This window comes from Eulemur rufifrons, chromosome 18, assembly GCF_041146395.1.
Source record: "Eulemur rufifrons isolate Redbay chromosome 18, OSU_ERuf_1, whole genome shotgun sequence".
Taxonomy (NCBI): domain Eukaryota; kingdom Metazoa; phylum Chordata; class Mammalia; order Primates; family Lemuridae; genus Eulemur; species Eulemur rufifrons.
This window is the reverse complement of record NC_091000.1, coordinates 950,846-967,139: the sequence shown is the minus strand read 5'-3', so window position 1 is coordinate 967,139 and position 16,294 is coordinate 950,846. Positions and strand designations below refer to the sequence as shown.

Below are 16,294 nucleotides of genomic sequence, written 5' to 3'. Positions count from 1 at the left end.
CAAGAGTGAGACCCCGTCTCTACTAAAAATAGCTACTCGGGAGGCCAAGGCAGGAGGATGGCCTGAGCCCAGGACTTTGAGGCCACAGTGAGCTGTGATGACACCACTGTGCTGTACCTGGGGTGACAGAGTGGGACACTGTCTCAAAAAAAAAAAAAACACACAAAAAGGCCTCCAGGATGAGCAAATCCGGAGGACAGTGCAGTGTCACCTCGACCCAGGAAACCAAGGGTCTGTTTGGTGTGGGCAGGACAGCACGAGAGGGAAACCTCCTCCAGCTGCCTGCCGGCTCAGGTCAACTAAACAGACACTCCTTTTCTAATATTTCCGAGTGCACGACAGACGGGCAGTCAGCTTAAGGGACGGGAGACCGCGCTCACGTACCAGTCTGACGCGGTGGCCGGGGGTGGCGCTGAGGTCCCAGGTGCACTCCTTCCTGCTCGGGTACTTGTCCGGCCAGTTGGGGCTGGTGATGAGGCCACTGGGGCTGTGGATCTTCTGCTCACACTCAGCTGCGCCAAGAACCGGGACACGGTCAGTGCAGACCCACGCGGGGCCGGGCCAGGGAGCACGCAGCCCGTGTAGCCCTGTCCCCCGAAAGGCCCCCCAACACCAGCGATGGTCACCCCGTCTCCGCCACCACGTTTTTGCGCTTGGGAAACACGCTGCTGACCATCACCAGGCTGCGTGTGTGGCTGCCCCACGTGAAATTCAGCGTCTACCGCAAATCAGATCAACGCCCACAGGAAAATGAGCTCCTGCTCTGCACTGCAGGATCTGTGGCTCAGACTGTAACAGGGCAACGCGTACCGACAACCAAGAATGTCAGCACTGGGTATGTGCAAAGTGCTTAATGCAATGCCATAAAAAAAAGAAAAAATCAGTGGGCCGTGCCATTTTCAGTTTTTTTAGTCCTATTCACGGGAACATCATTTACAGCTAATTAACAACATTAAGGAACTCTATGAATCATGTATCTACATTTGCTGTGTCCCTTAGCTAAGTATACACCAAACACATCAGTCATAATTTTAGCTGCTAAGACAAACTAGCCCTAATTTCATCAAAACAAAAGGTAGCACTAAAGGAAAAATAAGTGAACAGCTACTAGCCCTGGGGGTAGCTTCTGAACTAACTTCAAAGAATATCTCCCTCTGTTAGCGTAAGTTTTTTAGTTTCTTTTACAGCTAAAATAACCTCATTTTAGACAAGACCATTCCACATTGTTAATATCAGATTCCAAAAATATTTAATATCCTCAGGCTGTGTTCATTCCATATAACTTATGAGGCTACACCCTATACATCCCTATTTACACTGGGATTATTTGTTACGTATTATGTATTGTATTTTAAAGTACATTTGTACTTTTCCAAGATTTTCCCAGCAATCTACTGGGGACAGCACACCTGTCACCCTGCTGCGAACAAGCAGCTGCTGCCGCCATTGCTGCTGTCCTTAACCCTGGACCTGTCTCAGTTGTGCTGGGTTTGCAGAGAGGTGTGAATGTGCCACAGGGGAATACAGAAGAGAGGAAGGTGAAACTCAGCCCCTGTCAAACAATCTAGGATTACGTAGCAAGAGGACAGCCTTAACAGTCTGACACCAGTGATGACAAGGGTTTTCTGAACCCCCTGCCCCTGCCCCTGCCCCTGCCCCTGCCTCTGCCGTGCCCTGTGCAGTCTGTGGAGCCTGGTAAACGGCCCGAGAGAAGCTCAGAGGCTGCCGCTGAGCGTACAAAAGCACGTGCCAACACTGCAGCGCAGGTGAAAGATGTCCCAACCCGTTCCCCAGCGATAGAAATGACCTTTATTCAGGGGTCACCTGGATGTCATCACCTCTAGAAGCAAGTTTCCTATAAAATCATTTATGGAAAAGATTAGCTTCTGTAACAATCAGAGATGTCCTTGCTACCTGTGAGCCATGGTCTACGTATATAATCTGCAAACACTGTCTCATTTTTTTTTTCTCTGAATTACCTTCCATGTTTGCAAAAAAACAAAATGAACCAACAAAAAAATCCCCAAAACCTGGACCTATTGCCCAACCTATTGATTTAATAACACATCTTACTAAGTTACAAATATTCTGCTCATGCACGAAGGTACAGACAGAAAAAAATCCTGCTTGCCTGTGATTCTGCACAATGCCATTATCTCAGTGAAAACAGAAAAAAGATCACAAACGTGACCACACTCAAGTGGAACAAGGGCCAACTCAGAATATTCTCTAATTATTTGATTATTAGAATATTACATTAATTAGAATATCATTCTAATGTGTACATAAAAAGCTGTTATCTAACTGGTTCTATATGCTGATGACTAAGGTTATAAAATTTGCCTTCACGATTCTCCTTTCAAAAGAGGTATAAACCAAATTTAAGTAGAAAATTCAAGAGCAGACCCTCAAAGGAAGAAATAAGAACTGAATATGTGCTTTTTGTTTCCATCTAGCGCACATTGGCTGAGGGGATTAAGATCATTGTTTTTAAGAAACCCTGGAATTTTGCAAGGCCTTGGGGACAAAATCTGGCGGGCACCCATGTGCTACCAGCGCACAGTTTTGGGCCAAGACCATGACTTAAAACTTTAAATGGCAGAGCAGCTACATTGTCAAATGTCTCTCTGTAGGCATTTGAGTGTGATGCTCTTGGTATTTAAAGGGACGTCGCTCATGCAGCACAGTACAGGGTATTTTTGGGAGGGACATTACACGGAACGCAAAGCATTTAGCAGAAGTTCAGTTTGCACACGGATGGTGTCGCCAGGTCTGCTCGACAAAGACCTGGGGATAACGTGCGGCCTTTCTGGGGACCAGACGGCACCGCAGCAGCGTCTGTGTCTGTCCTACAAGCTGCTCTGATGCCACCTACGCGTGAAGTGCCATCCAACAGCACGCCCTGGATCTCTGAGCATGGCACAGAGTTTTTTTTTTTTTTTTTTGACATTTTGAATAACCACCCATGGTATCACTCACGGAAACAATTAACTTTACTTAGAAGCCATGCGTTACCCAAAGCACATGACAGTCTACGTGTCATCAAGAAAAGAGCTTCCCTCCCCATACCTTCCTTGCAGTCGTGCTTGTTTTCGTGCAGCACAAATCCGTTGCGACACTGGCACACGTAGCTTCCCATGGTGTTGACACACTCGTGCTGACACCCGCCGTTGTCCTTGGAGCACTCGTCCTTGTCTAGCAAACAGATAAACCCCACGGTTTAGCAAGTAGCTTTAAACACAAAGGACATCAAAGGAGAGTCGTTAGTTGTGCTTAACAATGGCAAAGGGTAAACCAAGTCACAGCTTTTCCTGCTCCCAACAATAAAAATCTATGATTTCTTAGTTTTACCCTTTCCTTGTTTAGCCTGAAGCCTCGTGCCACGGCCTGAGTGTCCACGACACCTGTGCTACCCTGACAGACCGCAGTCCTCTCCCATCCTGTGCTGCAGGACAAGTTTGCACAGAAGAGAAGGGACATCAACAGATAATTTCCAAATTAATCCTAACAGTTTGCTGCTACTTTTGAAAAAGAAATTTAAAATGTGTGTAGTTTGAATAAAGGCAAGAGATAGGACTTAAGTACAGGGAGATCATCCAATATATCAACCACGGTGTATGACAGAAGCTAAACAAGGTTCCAAGATTTGTATGTCATCACTTTAAAAAATCACTCAGCGTAACAACTGTAGTTGATTTTTTTTTCATTAACTTTGCAGTTGTGCTTAGCATTAATGAATCTGGACATTTCACAACATTCCAAGACAGAAAAAAGCATCCTTAGACTATTCTAAAGAAGGAACTTAACTTCTATACGTCAAACACATCTACTCTGGCAGGCCAGTGTATTAAGCAGTGACCCCCTGGAAGGGCTTTGAGTCTGCTGGAAGTGGGGGTTAGGGTGGGGTCTGGGCTGTAAGACGCAGCCAACAACATCGCCGCAGGGAAAATGCCCAGCGAGATCAGCGAGCGTCACCCAGCGCGGGCATCAGCTGTCGCTCCGTGTCACCCAGCTGTCATTCCCCCCGTGGCCGGCTTGTCCCAAAGTCAAACCTGGCCGGCTGCTCCTGACACGCACTTGTGACGGCACGTCGCCCAGACGCCCGTCACTCCCACACGGGGAGCAAAAAGGACATTCCCAGTCACAGAAGGTAGGCTGAATTCAAATTTTACCCTCAGCTGTTGTGTCTGGTGAGCGCTGGTGGCTCACGGTGGCACACAGAGTGTGCTGGTTTTGCTTTTCTATCAAATCCATATTTAGTCTATGGAAATAGGTGTAGGGAAGATATTTTTATCAAAGAATCGGATACTAAGTTTTTAAAGACGCATCTATTTTTCCACTTTGGGAGACATGACATAGCATAGACCTGCTTTAAGGAGATATTCACGCATTGGCTCTAGTAGAACATTTTAAACACATAAGGGCGAGCTCAATTTTTAAAGAATATATCAGAATCAGTATATTTGTGATTTATGTGTTCTCTGCCTATCCCTGACATTTCTATCACTTTCAACACGTACTATGGAGACTAAGCAAAAAAACAAACAAAAAAAAACCCATAAAAAAGTAGAATAAAGAAAATTATTCTTTAAAAGAGCATCAAACACAAAATATACAAAAATCAGAAGTTAATAGAGAATTAGCTTTGTAAAATTAATTTTAGAGCAATTTATCATGATTCGAACCTGTACTCCCTCATCAGCAGTGAGACCAGCAGTCCGTACGCCATGGGGGCCCACACAGAACGGGGGGTGGGACACACGCCCCGCCCCCACCTGCATGCTCTAATTCTGACAGCTGAGCAGTAAATTATGTGAATTTGTCATTTTATTATAACTTTTCAGAGGCTATTTACTTAAGAAGCACCTGAGAAATGCTTCCTCATGAGTGAATGTAGAAATACCCCTCATCTTTGTTAAATGAAAAGAGCCGATTGAAACAATTCTGGTGCCAGAAGTACTCTGAGGCAAACAGATGTTCCCTGCGAAAGTGTTTACACGATGGCGGTTCTGTGTACGTAAGGTAAGGCCCGACAGCACGGGCGTTAGCTGTGCTCCAGCTCAACCAGGGTTTGGAGAGCTGCTTGGAAACCTGGTAAGGGTAGGCAAAGTAGCTCAGGGAAGATCGGTCACCTTTGTCACTTCTGGTAAGCAGGTGGCTGCTCAGAGCAGCCGTGAGGCAGAAGCCACCTGAGTCACCCTGGTACGGGCGGCTGTGGAAACTGCTTCGCGTGAGAGACACAGAAGTGTGAAGACACAAACATGGACACACACACTAGTCAATAGCACATGCATCACTGCTGGGTGTTTAAATGCACGATCATTCTACAATGAAAAATTTCCCAAAACATAAAATACTCCTCATGTCTGAACTTCATTCCAGTGGAAATGTTGAGTCCCCAGCTCATACTTCCAAGTTCAATTAGTTTCAAGGTTTGATAGAACACGAACTGACCTACGGTAAGGCCATTAAGCGGAATAAAATCTAAAGTAAAACCAATCCTATGTGGCCAGTTATTCATAGGTTTGGCTTTATTGTCACATAAAGTAAATAATTATTGTTAATGTAATAACAAATTTTATTCAGTCCAGGAAAATAACAGCGATATACGGTTGGACGACATACCTTCTAGAAAATGCCTAGGTCACTACAGTATCAATTAGTTCAAAGAAGAAATAGACAAAATGTTCAAATAGTCCTATTTTGATATTTCTTATTTCTTTATTTGCTTTAATATTACCTTTATATATTTTCTTCTATCAAATCCAATAACTTCCCAATTTTCAAGCTACGGCATTTTTATAACTAATTCATGATATTCAATCAGAATTGATGAGAGTTTCTTAATTTTATGAACACGGAAGTGATAGAAATCACTGATGTTAATTATTCTGCTAATAAGTTCTTAGAGTATCCTTTCAATTCCATTTCTGAAATCTCAAAAAACACTTATTTAAAAATCTGAGACTAGGCCGGGCGCGGTGGCTCACGCCTGTAATCCTAGCTCTCTGGGAGGCCGAGGAGGGCAGATCGTTTGAGCTCAGGAGTTCGAGACCAGCCTGAGCAAGAGCGAGACCCCATCTCTACTAAAAATAGAAAGAAATTATATGGACAGCTAAAAATATATACAGAAAAAATTAGCCGGGCATGGTGGTGCATGCCTGTAGTCCCAGCTACTCGGGAGGCTGAGGCAGTAGGATCCCTTGAGCCCAGGAGTTTGAGGTTGCTGTGAGCTAGGCTGACGCCACGGCACTCACTCTAGCCTGGGCAACAGAGTGAGACTCTGTCTCAAAAAAAAAATAAAATAAAATAAAATCTGAGACTATGTGCAAGAACAGCTAAAATCTCTTATGTGATTATTGTATTAGATATTGCTATATAGGAAATAACACTACAAATGCAGTATTTCACTGTATACATTGAGATTTAAATATATTTCTTTACCTTTTTTACTGCTATGTCACTTAACTACGTGAAGCCTAGAATTTATTTTTAAATAGCTTTCCTTTCTAAATAATATGAAATCACTTATTAGCAAATGTTTTTAATTATTATTGAATTTCTTGAAAATTGTTAGATGCTCTAACAAAAAGCATGTGGAAAACAATAACTGAACTTGTCATATTCCTTGTTAAGTTTTTATAAAGCCAAAACTACTGAAATTTTTAGAACACTGGCTATAAACATAAGCATTTAAGACTGTCTTCATAAATTATCTCTTTATTAATGTATATAATACATTAACATATTTGTCTGTAATAAGATAATTGGAAACTTAATTCAATATTTTATTAAAATTACCTTACGTTAATATTTATCAACTAATGAATAAATAGATGGATTTAAAAATCCCTTTGTTTGCAAAGAAGATCAAAGTCTATCAGGCAATGTTTGCAAACTAGAAATACTTTAGGCAACAGGTAGGTGAAATATGATGTAAGTGTTTTTCTTCTGAAGTCATTTCTATATTTCCATCAGAGGCAAACTGACGACGGCTGGGGAAACGGAGGCACCGTCTTTGCAGGAGCTTCTTCGTGCTCTTACGGAGCAACTCCCAGGTGTGCTCCCCGACATGCTCACTGTACGCACAGTGCACGGAGAGTTTGTGCCCAGATTTCCACTAATATTCCGTCACACACAACTTTTTACGCCATGGAATCACCGACCCATCTTTGTGGTGCAGAAGAGTCCACGGAGGGCATTTGCTGTGAGTAATTTACAATTTTCCTACTGTCCCGACATTAGGTTGCACCAAATTTCTGTCACTACCACATTATACTGAAATCCTTCTTCCAGATTCTGAAATGTTGCTTTATGCCAGAGTCCCAAGAATGGGATTTCTGAGGCAAACGGAATCGTCACTTTAGTGACTCTTGATTCCTATGCTCAATTTCTTTCAAAAGAGTTTGTGACAATAAACCCAGTAACGTGCCGTATCCAATCCCCCAATGGTGAGTGTTGACATTCAAAAGTATCCTTCCGCTTTGTTTGTGAAGCCCAATATGACTATGATTTCCACACTTATTTCCTAAGCGATACGGTTACAGAGAAGTACCTGGCTTGTAGCACACGCTTGTACAGGATGATGCTGAAAGCATCCCCAGAACTCGGCAACGGCGCTTTCCGTGTCAACAGACGTCTGCTAACATGGATGACGGCCTGTACATTATGACTCTGCACAGCCATCATACTCAGGATACTGAGCCACCAAGTCCGTCCCTGCTGCCATCTCTTGGTGATACTACCACAATTTATCACAAATACAATGTTTTTCCTTCTCGCTTCCTGAGCAAACATCTTTCCCACTAACAGAAACTCCCAGGAAATTAAATGTGAAATAGATTTAACTACTCTTCCAAAACCACAGTATTTTAAATATGAATCTGACAAGCTGCCAAGACTGCTCCATGCATCAAAAGGGGAACACAGAAAGTTTATATTTAACAACTGTCTTTGACTTTAGGGAACAATAATCTAACACAGAAGTGAAAAGCTATTTGCTGTTGTTTTTCAGGTCGTCAGGGTGCTGGAGGTTACACGTAACCAGCATCATTGCAAAGGCCGTGGTGAGCTCTCGCGGCTAAGACAGAGTCTATGCACCAAGGCAAACTAAGGGTTAAGTGCTTTGTGTCACTGAGCATCTTGACTCCTCAGCTGCCTCATCTTCAGATAAATGTATGAAAGTGAATATAACCATATAACATGAAAGTCTGGGGTTTAATTTACCCTTGAACTTCAGTTGAGTTACCTACCTACACTCCACCACACCATCTAGGCTAGACATTTTTAAAATGAAATGTTGCCATGTAATTGGTTTATGTGTTTATTTAAACACACTGAAAAATACTAAAAGCAGAGATGATGTCTGGAGACGATTATATCAGCGAATGTGATTTACAGCAAATCAGCTGTTACAAGCTCAAGAACTACCAAGGTGCTTGGTCGAGTTTAGGGAGCACAGCCACAGGGAGACAAAGGAATAGAGAGCACACACGCTCACTCGGGGAGCACACACGCTCACGCAGAGGAGCACACACGCTCACTCGGGGAGCATACACTCATGCAGGGGAGCACACACACTCACGCGGGGAGCACACACGCTCACGCAGGGGAGCACACACGCTCACGCGGGGAGCACACACGCTCACGCAGGGGAGCACACACGCTCACACGGGGAGCACACACAGAGGAGCACACACGCTCACACAGAGGAGCACACACGCTCACGCGGGGAGCATACACGCTCACGCAGGGAGCACACACAGAGGAGCACACACGCTCACGCAGAGGAGCACACACGCTCACGCAGGGGAGCACACACGCTCACACAGAGGAGCACACACGCTCACGCGGGGAGCACACACAGAGGAGCACACACGCTCACACAGAGGAGCACACACGCTCACGCGGGGAGCACACGCTCACACAAGGGAGCACACACGCTCACGCAGAGGAGCACACACAGAGGAGCACACACGCTCACGCAGAGGAGCACACACGCTCACGCGGGGAGCACACACAGAGGAGCACACACGCTCACACAGAGGAGCACACACGCTCACGCGGGGAGCACACGCTCACACAGGGGAGCACACACGCTCACACAGAGGAGCACACACGCTCATGCAGGGGAGCACACACGCTCACGTGGGAAGCACAGCTCTTTCCGCACGCGCTTCCGCACCCGTGTGGTGAGAACTAAAGACGCACAGCTTATGTTTCAACAGTGCTGTTCTAAAGACACAGATACATAACCTGCCTTGAAGATTTGGAAATTTCTGCCTGGCCAAAAACATTAGAAAGTGAATTTTAAATTTTTTGAGTAACTAAATTTAATCTCACTTTCGAGCCAGTATTTATAGCCTGTATTTAAAAAAAAATTTTTTTTTAAATGAAATATATGACTAAGGTCACATGAAAAGGATCCTGAATACTTTGAATATTATGACAGAATTAATTTACTTCATAATTTTCATGTTTAAAATAAATATTTAGATGACTCTAAGATAAGTATCCTTGTCTCTACCCAACTACTGGATTGCTTAGACTTCCAAAAATACATGACATATATAAAATAATGAAGTCTAAAAAAGTCTTCCTTTCATTAAAATAGGTTGTTAAAATTGTAGTTTGAATAATATAGATCTTAAATGAATGCCTGAAAAGAATTTTTAAAAGGTGATTAAATCTGGGAGAAAGACGGGAACAAGAACAAGGAGCTGAAATCCATTGTGTTTGGAGGCACTTTTGTGTGAACTGGAATTCAATGGAGCTCGTGAACCATTAACTTCAATTACTCTGAAAACCCCAAACAAACCCTGGACATTGTAAATCTCATTAATTTTCAACACATGGAGACCAGAATAAATGGACTTTGAATTAACTCAATCCAAATTACCTAATATTAAAACATAATTGGAATTCAGTGGCTTTAAGTTGCTTGCCAGTTGCAAAGGCAGAATGTATTGCTACACTAAGGTTTATTACAATTTTATCTAGTTTTGAAGTCTCAGAATAATGTTCTTTTTTAAAATTTTTCTTTAACTTTCAGAACATTATGGGGGTACAAACATTTTGGTTACATTTATTGCTTTTGCATCGCCCACGCCAGGGCTGCAAGCATGCCCATCCCCCAGAGTGTGCGCCGCAGCCACGAGTTACAAATTTGCCCATCCCCCACGCCCCCTCCATTCTGAGACTGAGAAAATAAGGACATTTCACTGATGTTTTCATATAGTTTCATAAAATCTGGGGAGCTGTTATCAAATTTCAGCTTTTTAAGAGACAAATTTACTTTGAGTTGGTTAAACTAAATGTTAAATTCCAAACACAGACGTGCAAGCCATTAAATATACCTGATGATATATTATCCTTAGTAAAATTATAATTTCCACATTTCCAAGTCTCTTGCTGCAATCATTTTTATAGTGATGAGGCAAAGCATGATTTAGTATTAGCCTAATAATAATGAAAATATAAAATAAGAAGACACGTTGCTAAAACATAGGAATAAAAAGTGTGTTGCTCAAATAAGACCACATTTTCCAAAAACAAAGAAAAATTAGGTTGAGAAATTAACCATTGTTTGAAGTCTGGGACTGTTATTGCCATTCACTTGTAGAGAGTAGTCACCGTATGAAAATATTACTATGCTTATTTTTGTGTTATTTGTATCAGCCTTTGTAATGTTTGATTAGATTTTCTATAAGATCTAATTGTTTGAGGGCCAACATGTCATTCATTAATATTAGAATACTCTAATTTCCAGTACATATTGCTCAACCTAGGGTCAATGGCCACGTATTCTTCGTACCTCCAACGTACATTTATAGAAAACTGTGACAAATAGATAACATACAACTTAAGCCAATACATGCTGAAAATCTGTCACACACACACACAACACGTGAATACTTGTACCTGAGAAGAAATGTGCTTTGAAGCCCTTCTTGGACACGGTGTTGTCAGACTTGAACTCGATCCTCATGTTGTTGAACTGCGACGTGACCACCTCCGGCACGTCGGCCCCGCAGAACCTGCCGTGCAGCTTCGCCTCGGAGGAAAGCCCGCTCCAGATCTCCACGTAGTCGTACTTGCAGACCTGGAAAAAGCGTGGTAGTCACGGTCACCAGCTCTGGCAACGCCAGACGACTGACAGTTAGTTTTGAAAAATGTATCATGTTTGTCCATCTTTACTTCTGGGCAGTCAAACTGGAATCAACACGTAGAGAAAAAAAATCAAGAAAAGGATTCAGCTATGAGGCAGAGGCTTGAAAGAAAGACAAATTGTAGAAGAATTTTGCTCTGCGTGTCTGAGACCGGTGTACGCAAATGCATGCTTGTTTGCACGTGTTGACAGCACACATCCTTTCCAGAACACAAAGAGAGAAGGAGAACTGAGGTGAATATTTGTTGAGATTATGGTGCTGATGGTCACAAGAGCAACAATTGCCGCTTTTTTAAAAAAAATAGTTTAAATTGTCCGTGGGAACTATGAAAATACTTGTCATTACTGTCGTATTCAGCACTGACAACAATTACACAGAATTGGCACATTTGGCCTATGAAACCATCGCTGGCGAGAGAAATAATCCTTTCCACTGTAGAGATGAAAAATCTGAGGTTCATAAATTTTTATATATCGTGTCCAAAATTACACTTGACCATGGCACTGTGGTGATTAATAGCGTGGAATTTGGCTTAGTCCCGTTCTGTCTCCCAGAAACACCACATTCTAATCCGAACAGCACCCTTAGTAACTTCCAGAGTGGACGACAGATTCTTAGCATGCAATAAAAAAGACCCTCTACCTTGCAAACTCGCTAAAAGGATGACACTTAATGTCCTTGGGTTGCGGGGTGCTGTGACTTCGCAGGGTTGCTGCGGGACTGCGAACACGCGGGGCTCTGCTCCCGGGGTGGAGGCAGGGATTCACACTGAACCGAGCTCGGCTCATTCCGATCTATGTGTGATACACTAACAGCACCACGACGGAAGAAGCGCAGTGAATGCCAGGTATTCTTAAGCAATTGTATGGCCACAGACAGATGTTTCCGCCATAGGCGTTTACACAGTTCCAGAGGACACATGCTAGAGAACACGTCTTGCAGGAATGACCTCATTACGTAAACGTGTAATTAGCAGGCTTTGACAACGCATGTGACTGAACCCCGGGGCACGATCTGCCCTTTGAAGTACGTCACCTCAAATCACTGGTTCTTGTGATATTAATTAGCTGGTAAATAAGCAGAATGCTGCTGGAGAATGAAGCAACTTTCTATCCACCTTGTGACAACCGCCATTCGGTTGAGAGAGGGCACCAAGGCAACATAAAAGGACGATTCTAAGGCTAACGTCTTTTGCAATTCACTCTCCATCAGGATATCAATGTGATAAATAAAGTAATGAAGTTTCAAACTCATAAACTCATCATTCCGTAAGTCACATTTGCTTAGGACTTTTATTTTAAACACCCAAGATACCAAACTATGAAAATACACAGCATTCTGCATCAGCTTTTCCCACGGTAACACCATTATAAATTAAAGAATTCTGGGCAGTATTAACAAAGTTTGTAAAGAGCCTTCTGTGAATGAAGACTATTACGGCAGCCTTTCAGAGCACAGCACCCCATCTGTGTCAAACCATCCGCCCTCCTCCTGCATTCCAACCTCCAGCCTGACTAGAAATATCTACCGATGAAGGAATCGCAATGACACACCCAGCTTCAGAGAAAACTACAGGAGTGGAAGTCACACAACACCAGGTTCATATCAAATCACAGAACTGGTAGGGAAATTACCATTTTCAAAACCAGTGGCTCATATAAAAGTTTTCCTAGAAATATTATAGAAAGCATTATTTTCATTTCAATATTTCCTTAAAACTTGAAGTAATTATTAAAGGAAAATGATATTTCATGTTGATAAATTATGTTAAAAGGATAAATGACCATCTTTCCCATCATAAAACTTACACATAATGTTAACAACAAAAAAACTCAAGAGGCCCATTGAGTTCTAAGATGCTAAAATTCTCTGAAGTATATAAGTTTATCACATTTCAGACTTTAATTTCCTTTAAGGGAACACAAAAGTCAGCTACCTTTTATTTACCTCAAAGCCACCAGTAAAAGATTAAAAAAAAATAAATAACAGAAGTGCCTTGGCTACTACAGGCAGAATTAAGGAAAAAAATGTAATTAAAAGGAAAGAAAGAACCATAGACAGAAAATCATCGGAAAGAGAGATATGTGAAAGCAAAATTATGGCATAAAACCCACAAATATTACCAAAAATCGTTGCTCTGGGGGCACAGGTATGTTACATTTCTGTTCTCACACTTCTTTGCAGGTGTTCAACAGATATACATCAAAGGTAAATAATTTTGAGTTAATTTTATCATATATAGAAGTTGAATCATGCTCATTTGAAAGTACACACAGAAAAAACGTTGGAGAAAGGCTGCAAAATAAGTTAGTAAAATAAAAGAAAGTACAGAGGATTAAATAAAACAAATGTTTATAGCCTTTTCTCTGGAATTAAACCAATGTCGACCAATGATACAAGGGACATTTTTCTAAAAGTTCTCATCTCAGGCTTGGCATTGCATTTAAACTTGGTGTGTGGACTAGTATACAGGAATTTTCAAATAAATGATTTCCCTTGTTTAGATATGGCTACCTGACAGAAACTGCACCTTCAGCACAGTCCAGTAAACAGCTATACTAAGCTACCTTTTGTAAGGAAAAATAATTTCAGTTAAATGCATCCTTTATTGAAGTTAAAAAAATTAGTCTTTCTTTATGAACCATGAGCATAATAAAAAACTACTTATCTAATGAAAACATACCCATTTCCACAAGTAAAATATCGCAGGTTATCCCAAATGGATATTTTTGTTATGACTCAGCCAGTGGATTTTGGTTTATTTTTTCTAGAAAAGTCTATGTGTTGTGAAGCTGACCCCAAATACTCCACAGTTCTTTAATAAATCAAGCAAGTGTCACATATTCAATACACTGAGTAAAATTCCCCCTGGGTAATTTCCAGTCTCCCAAAACACTGTCAGCTGTCACCCGACCCCACGAGAGCCGTAGGCGGTGCCGGCCGGGGTCAGAAGCAGCAGGGGCCGTCTGCACTGTCTCACTGAGCTCTTCCCTGTTGTTCTCTTCCTACTTGGTTTGCCAGTCTCTGCCTCAGGGACTTCTAAAACGTGATAAAAATTGCACTTATTCTCCACTTACTTCATTGCCTTCCAATTCAAAAAACTCAAACTTCACGGAGATGCGGTACTGGGCCGGGGCCACCACCTGCCACACGCAGTTCTTGTTGGGCGGGTATTCCTTGGGCCAGCCCGGCGTGGTGACCGTGCCGTTGAGCTTGGTGAGGAGCCCGCCGCAGGCAGCTGGGAGGAGAGGAAGAACACGGTGGGTGCTTTTAATACGTCACCCCCTCTTAGCACCCAACGCTTCAGCATTTAATCTCAGCCACCTTCTGGATTTCAAAGTCTAGAAACTGCAATCTCATTCCTCAGTCTTTACACGTTATTTTAATAACCAAATCCCATTTATAAAGTGTGAGTCTGTAGCTTCAGAGCCAAGTATATCATGGCTGTGCGACACTCTAGGTCACGGTACAGCTGGGTGAGCAACAGGAAGAAAACTGGGTCTGAGTCGTCTTATCTTTTAAACAGGGATAGTAACACCTTGCAGTTCCCGGCAACTACAGAATTAAGGGAAAAATAAATTTCTGAGACTTGATCGTAGTTTTGTGAGAATTAAGGAAAAGACACATGTAAAGCACAGTGTAGTCTGATATAGTGAGAACAAAATTATTTTCTTTTTATTTCCTCAAACTCTTTTTCTTCCCGGACAAGGAACACTGTGTTACCAGCAGGCAAAATAAATTATGGCGAACAGAATACATTTGTTATTCCTTACGCCAGTGAGGGAGACACCCCCACGGCCTGTGTCAGGAAGGCACAGACAGGTGATGGGTGGATGGGAGGGATAAACAGGGAGAGAGGGATAAAGGCCTAGATCTAGACAGAGAAACAGACATAGATATTTCAACATATACAAACACAGTGGCCTGGTACCATGGATGGATGGGTGCACGGATCTAGATCTAGACGGAGACAGAGGTAGAAGCAGATACGATCATCAGGAGACTGATCGATCGATCAATCGATCGATCCATCTGTCGGTGTCTAAGCAAGGCGGCCTGGTGACCAAGGGAGGCCAGGGCTGACTCTCCGACAAGGATTCGGGGAGGCCTCCCATGGGCTGTGACTGTGAGTTGAGTCCCCCCAGCCGAGGGGAGAAGTCACTGTTCCCGGGAGGGAAAGGGAGACAGAGCCAGAGGATGCGGATCCGCAGACGGAGGGGCTGGGGCCCGGGCAGCGGGGCGGCCCTACCTTCGCAGCTCCTCCGGTCGGGGCCCAGCTCGTAGCCCGGCTCGCAGGCGCACTGGTAGCTGCCCAGCGTGTTCAGGCAGCGCTGCTCGCAGCCGCCGCGGTCCGGCTTGGCGCACTCGTCTTCCTCTGTGAGAGGGGCGACAGTTACAGAACCACCATTTGGTTTTTATACACAAGCCCGTCAATCTGGTTTCAAAAATATGATGCCTAATGGCCGTGGACACAATGGAGACAGTTCACGGCTTCAGCAAATGAGCAGGAGCGATGCATAAGCCCCTGGTGAACACGCAGGAATTCACGATGCTGGAGCCCAGAACAGGGGGCCAAGAGGCAGGCGAGAAACCTGCAGGGATGGACTGAGGTCGCCTATCCAGACACGTGGGTGCCTCTCGTGAATCTGAGGTCAAATGGGGACAACTGGAGCCTAGAGATTTGTCGGAAATGACATTAAAAAAACTTACTGAAAAAGCATAATTTCACCTGATTTCACAGTATGGTCTTCCAGTTATATCCCAAAAATACTTTTAAAGAAATATCATTATTAAGAAATAGATTATGGTGAATAAAATTAAAAAGAAATAAAATGCAGAAATTAACTGGACCTCTTTAAATTGAAAACATTGTTTCTTATATAGACATTTTGTTCCATAAAATATAATCTCCTATTTTCATAAATGCTATATATACTATATAATTGTATATCGAAACATGAAAATATATAAAATATATACTACTTTAAAAAATTTTATGATTTTTGTCATATGTCGAAAATATTATGTCATATAATTTTATGATTACAATTTATATGACAGCGTACTCTATAGTCCCACTTTTTAGGGGAAAGCAGAGTTAGGCAAGTAGTAAACACCTCTGGAGA

At 42.7% G+C, this 16,294-nt stretch overlaps 1 protein-coding gene across 1 annotated transcript in view; it reads right to left on the bottom strand.

The window, feature by feature from the left end:
* TLL1 (tolloid like 1) overlaps positions 1–16,294 on the bottom strand; it is a 163,365-nt gene that overhangs the window by 12,744 nt on the left and 134,327 nt on the right. Inside the window, exons 14-18 of the mRNA XM_069493212.1 lie at positions 15,418–15,543; positions 14,246–14,406; positions 10,921–11,101; positions 3,070–3,195; positions 385–512 (exon numbers count right to left, since the gene is read on the bottom strand). Coding sequence (XP_069349313.1) covers positions 385–512; positions 3,070–3,195; positions 10,921–11,101; positions 14,246–14,406; positions 15,418–15,543 — 722 coding nt within the window. The remainder of the gene's footprint in view (positions 1–384; positions 513–3,069; positions 3,196–10,920; positions 11,102–14,245; positions 14,407–15,417; positions 15,544–16,294) is intronic.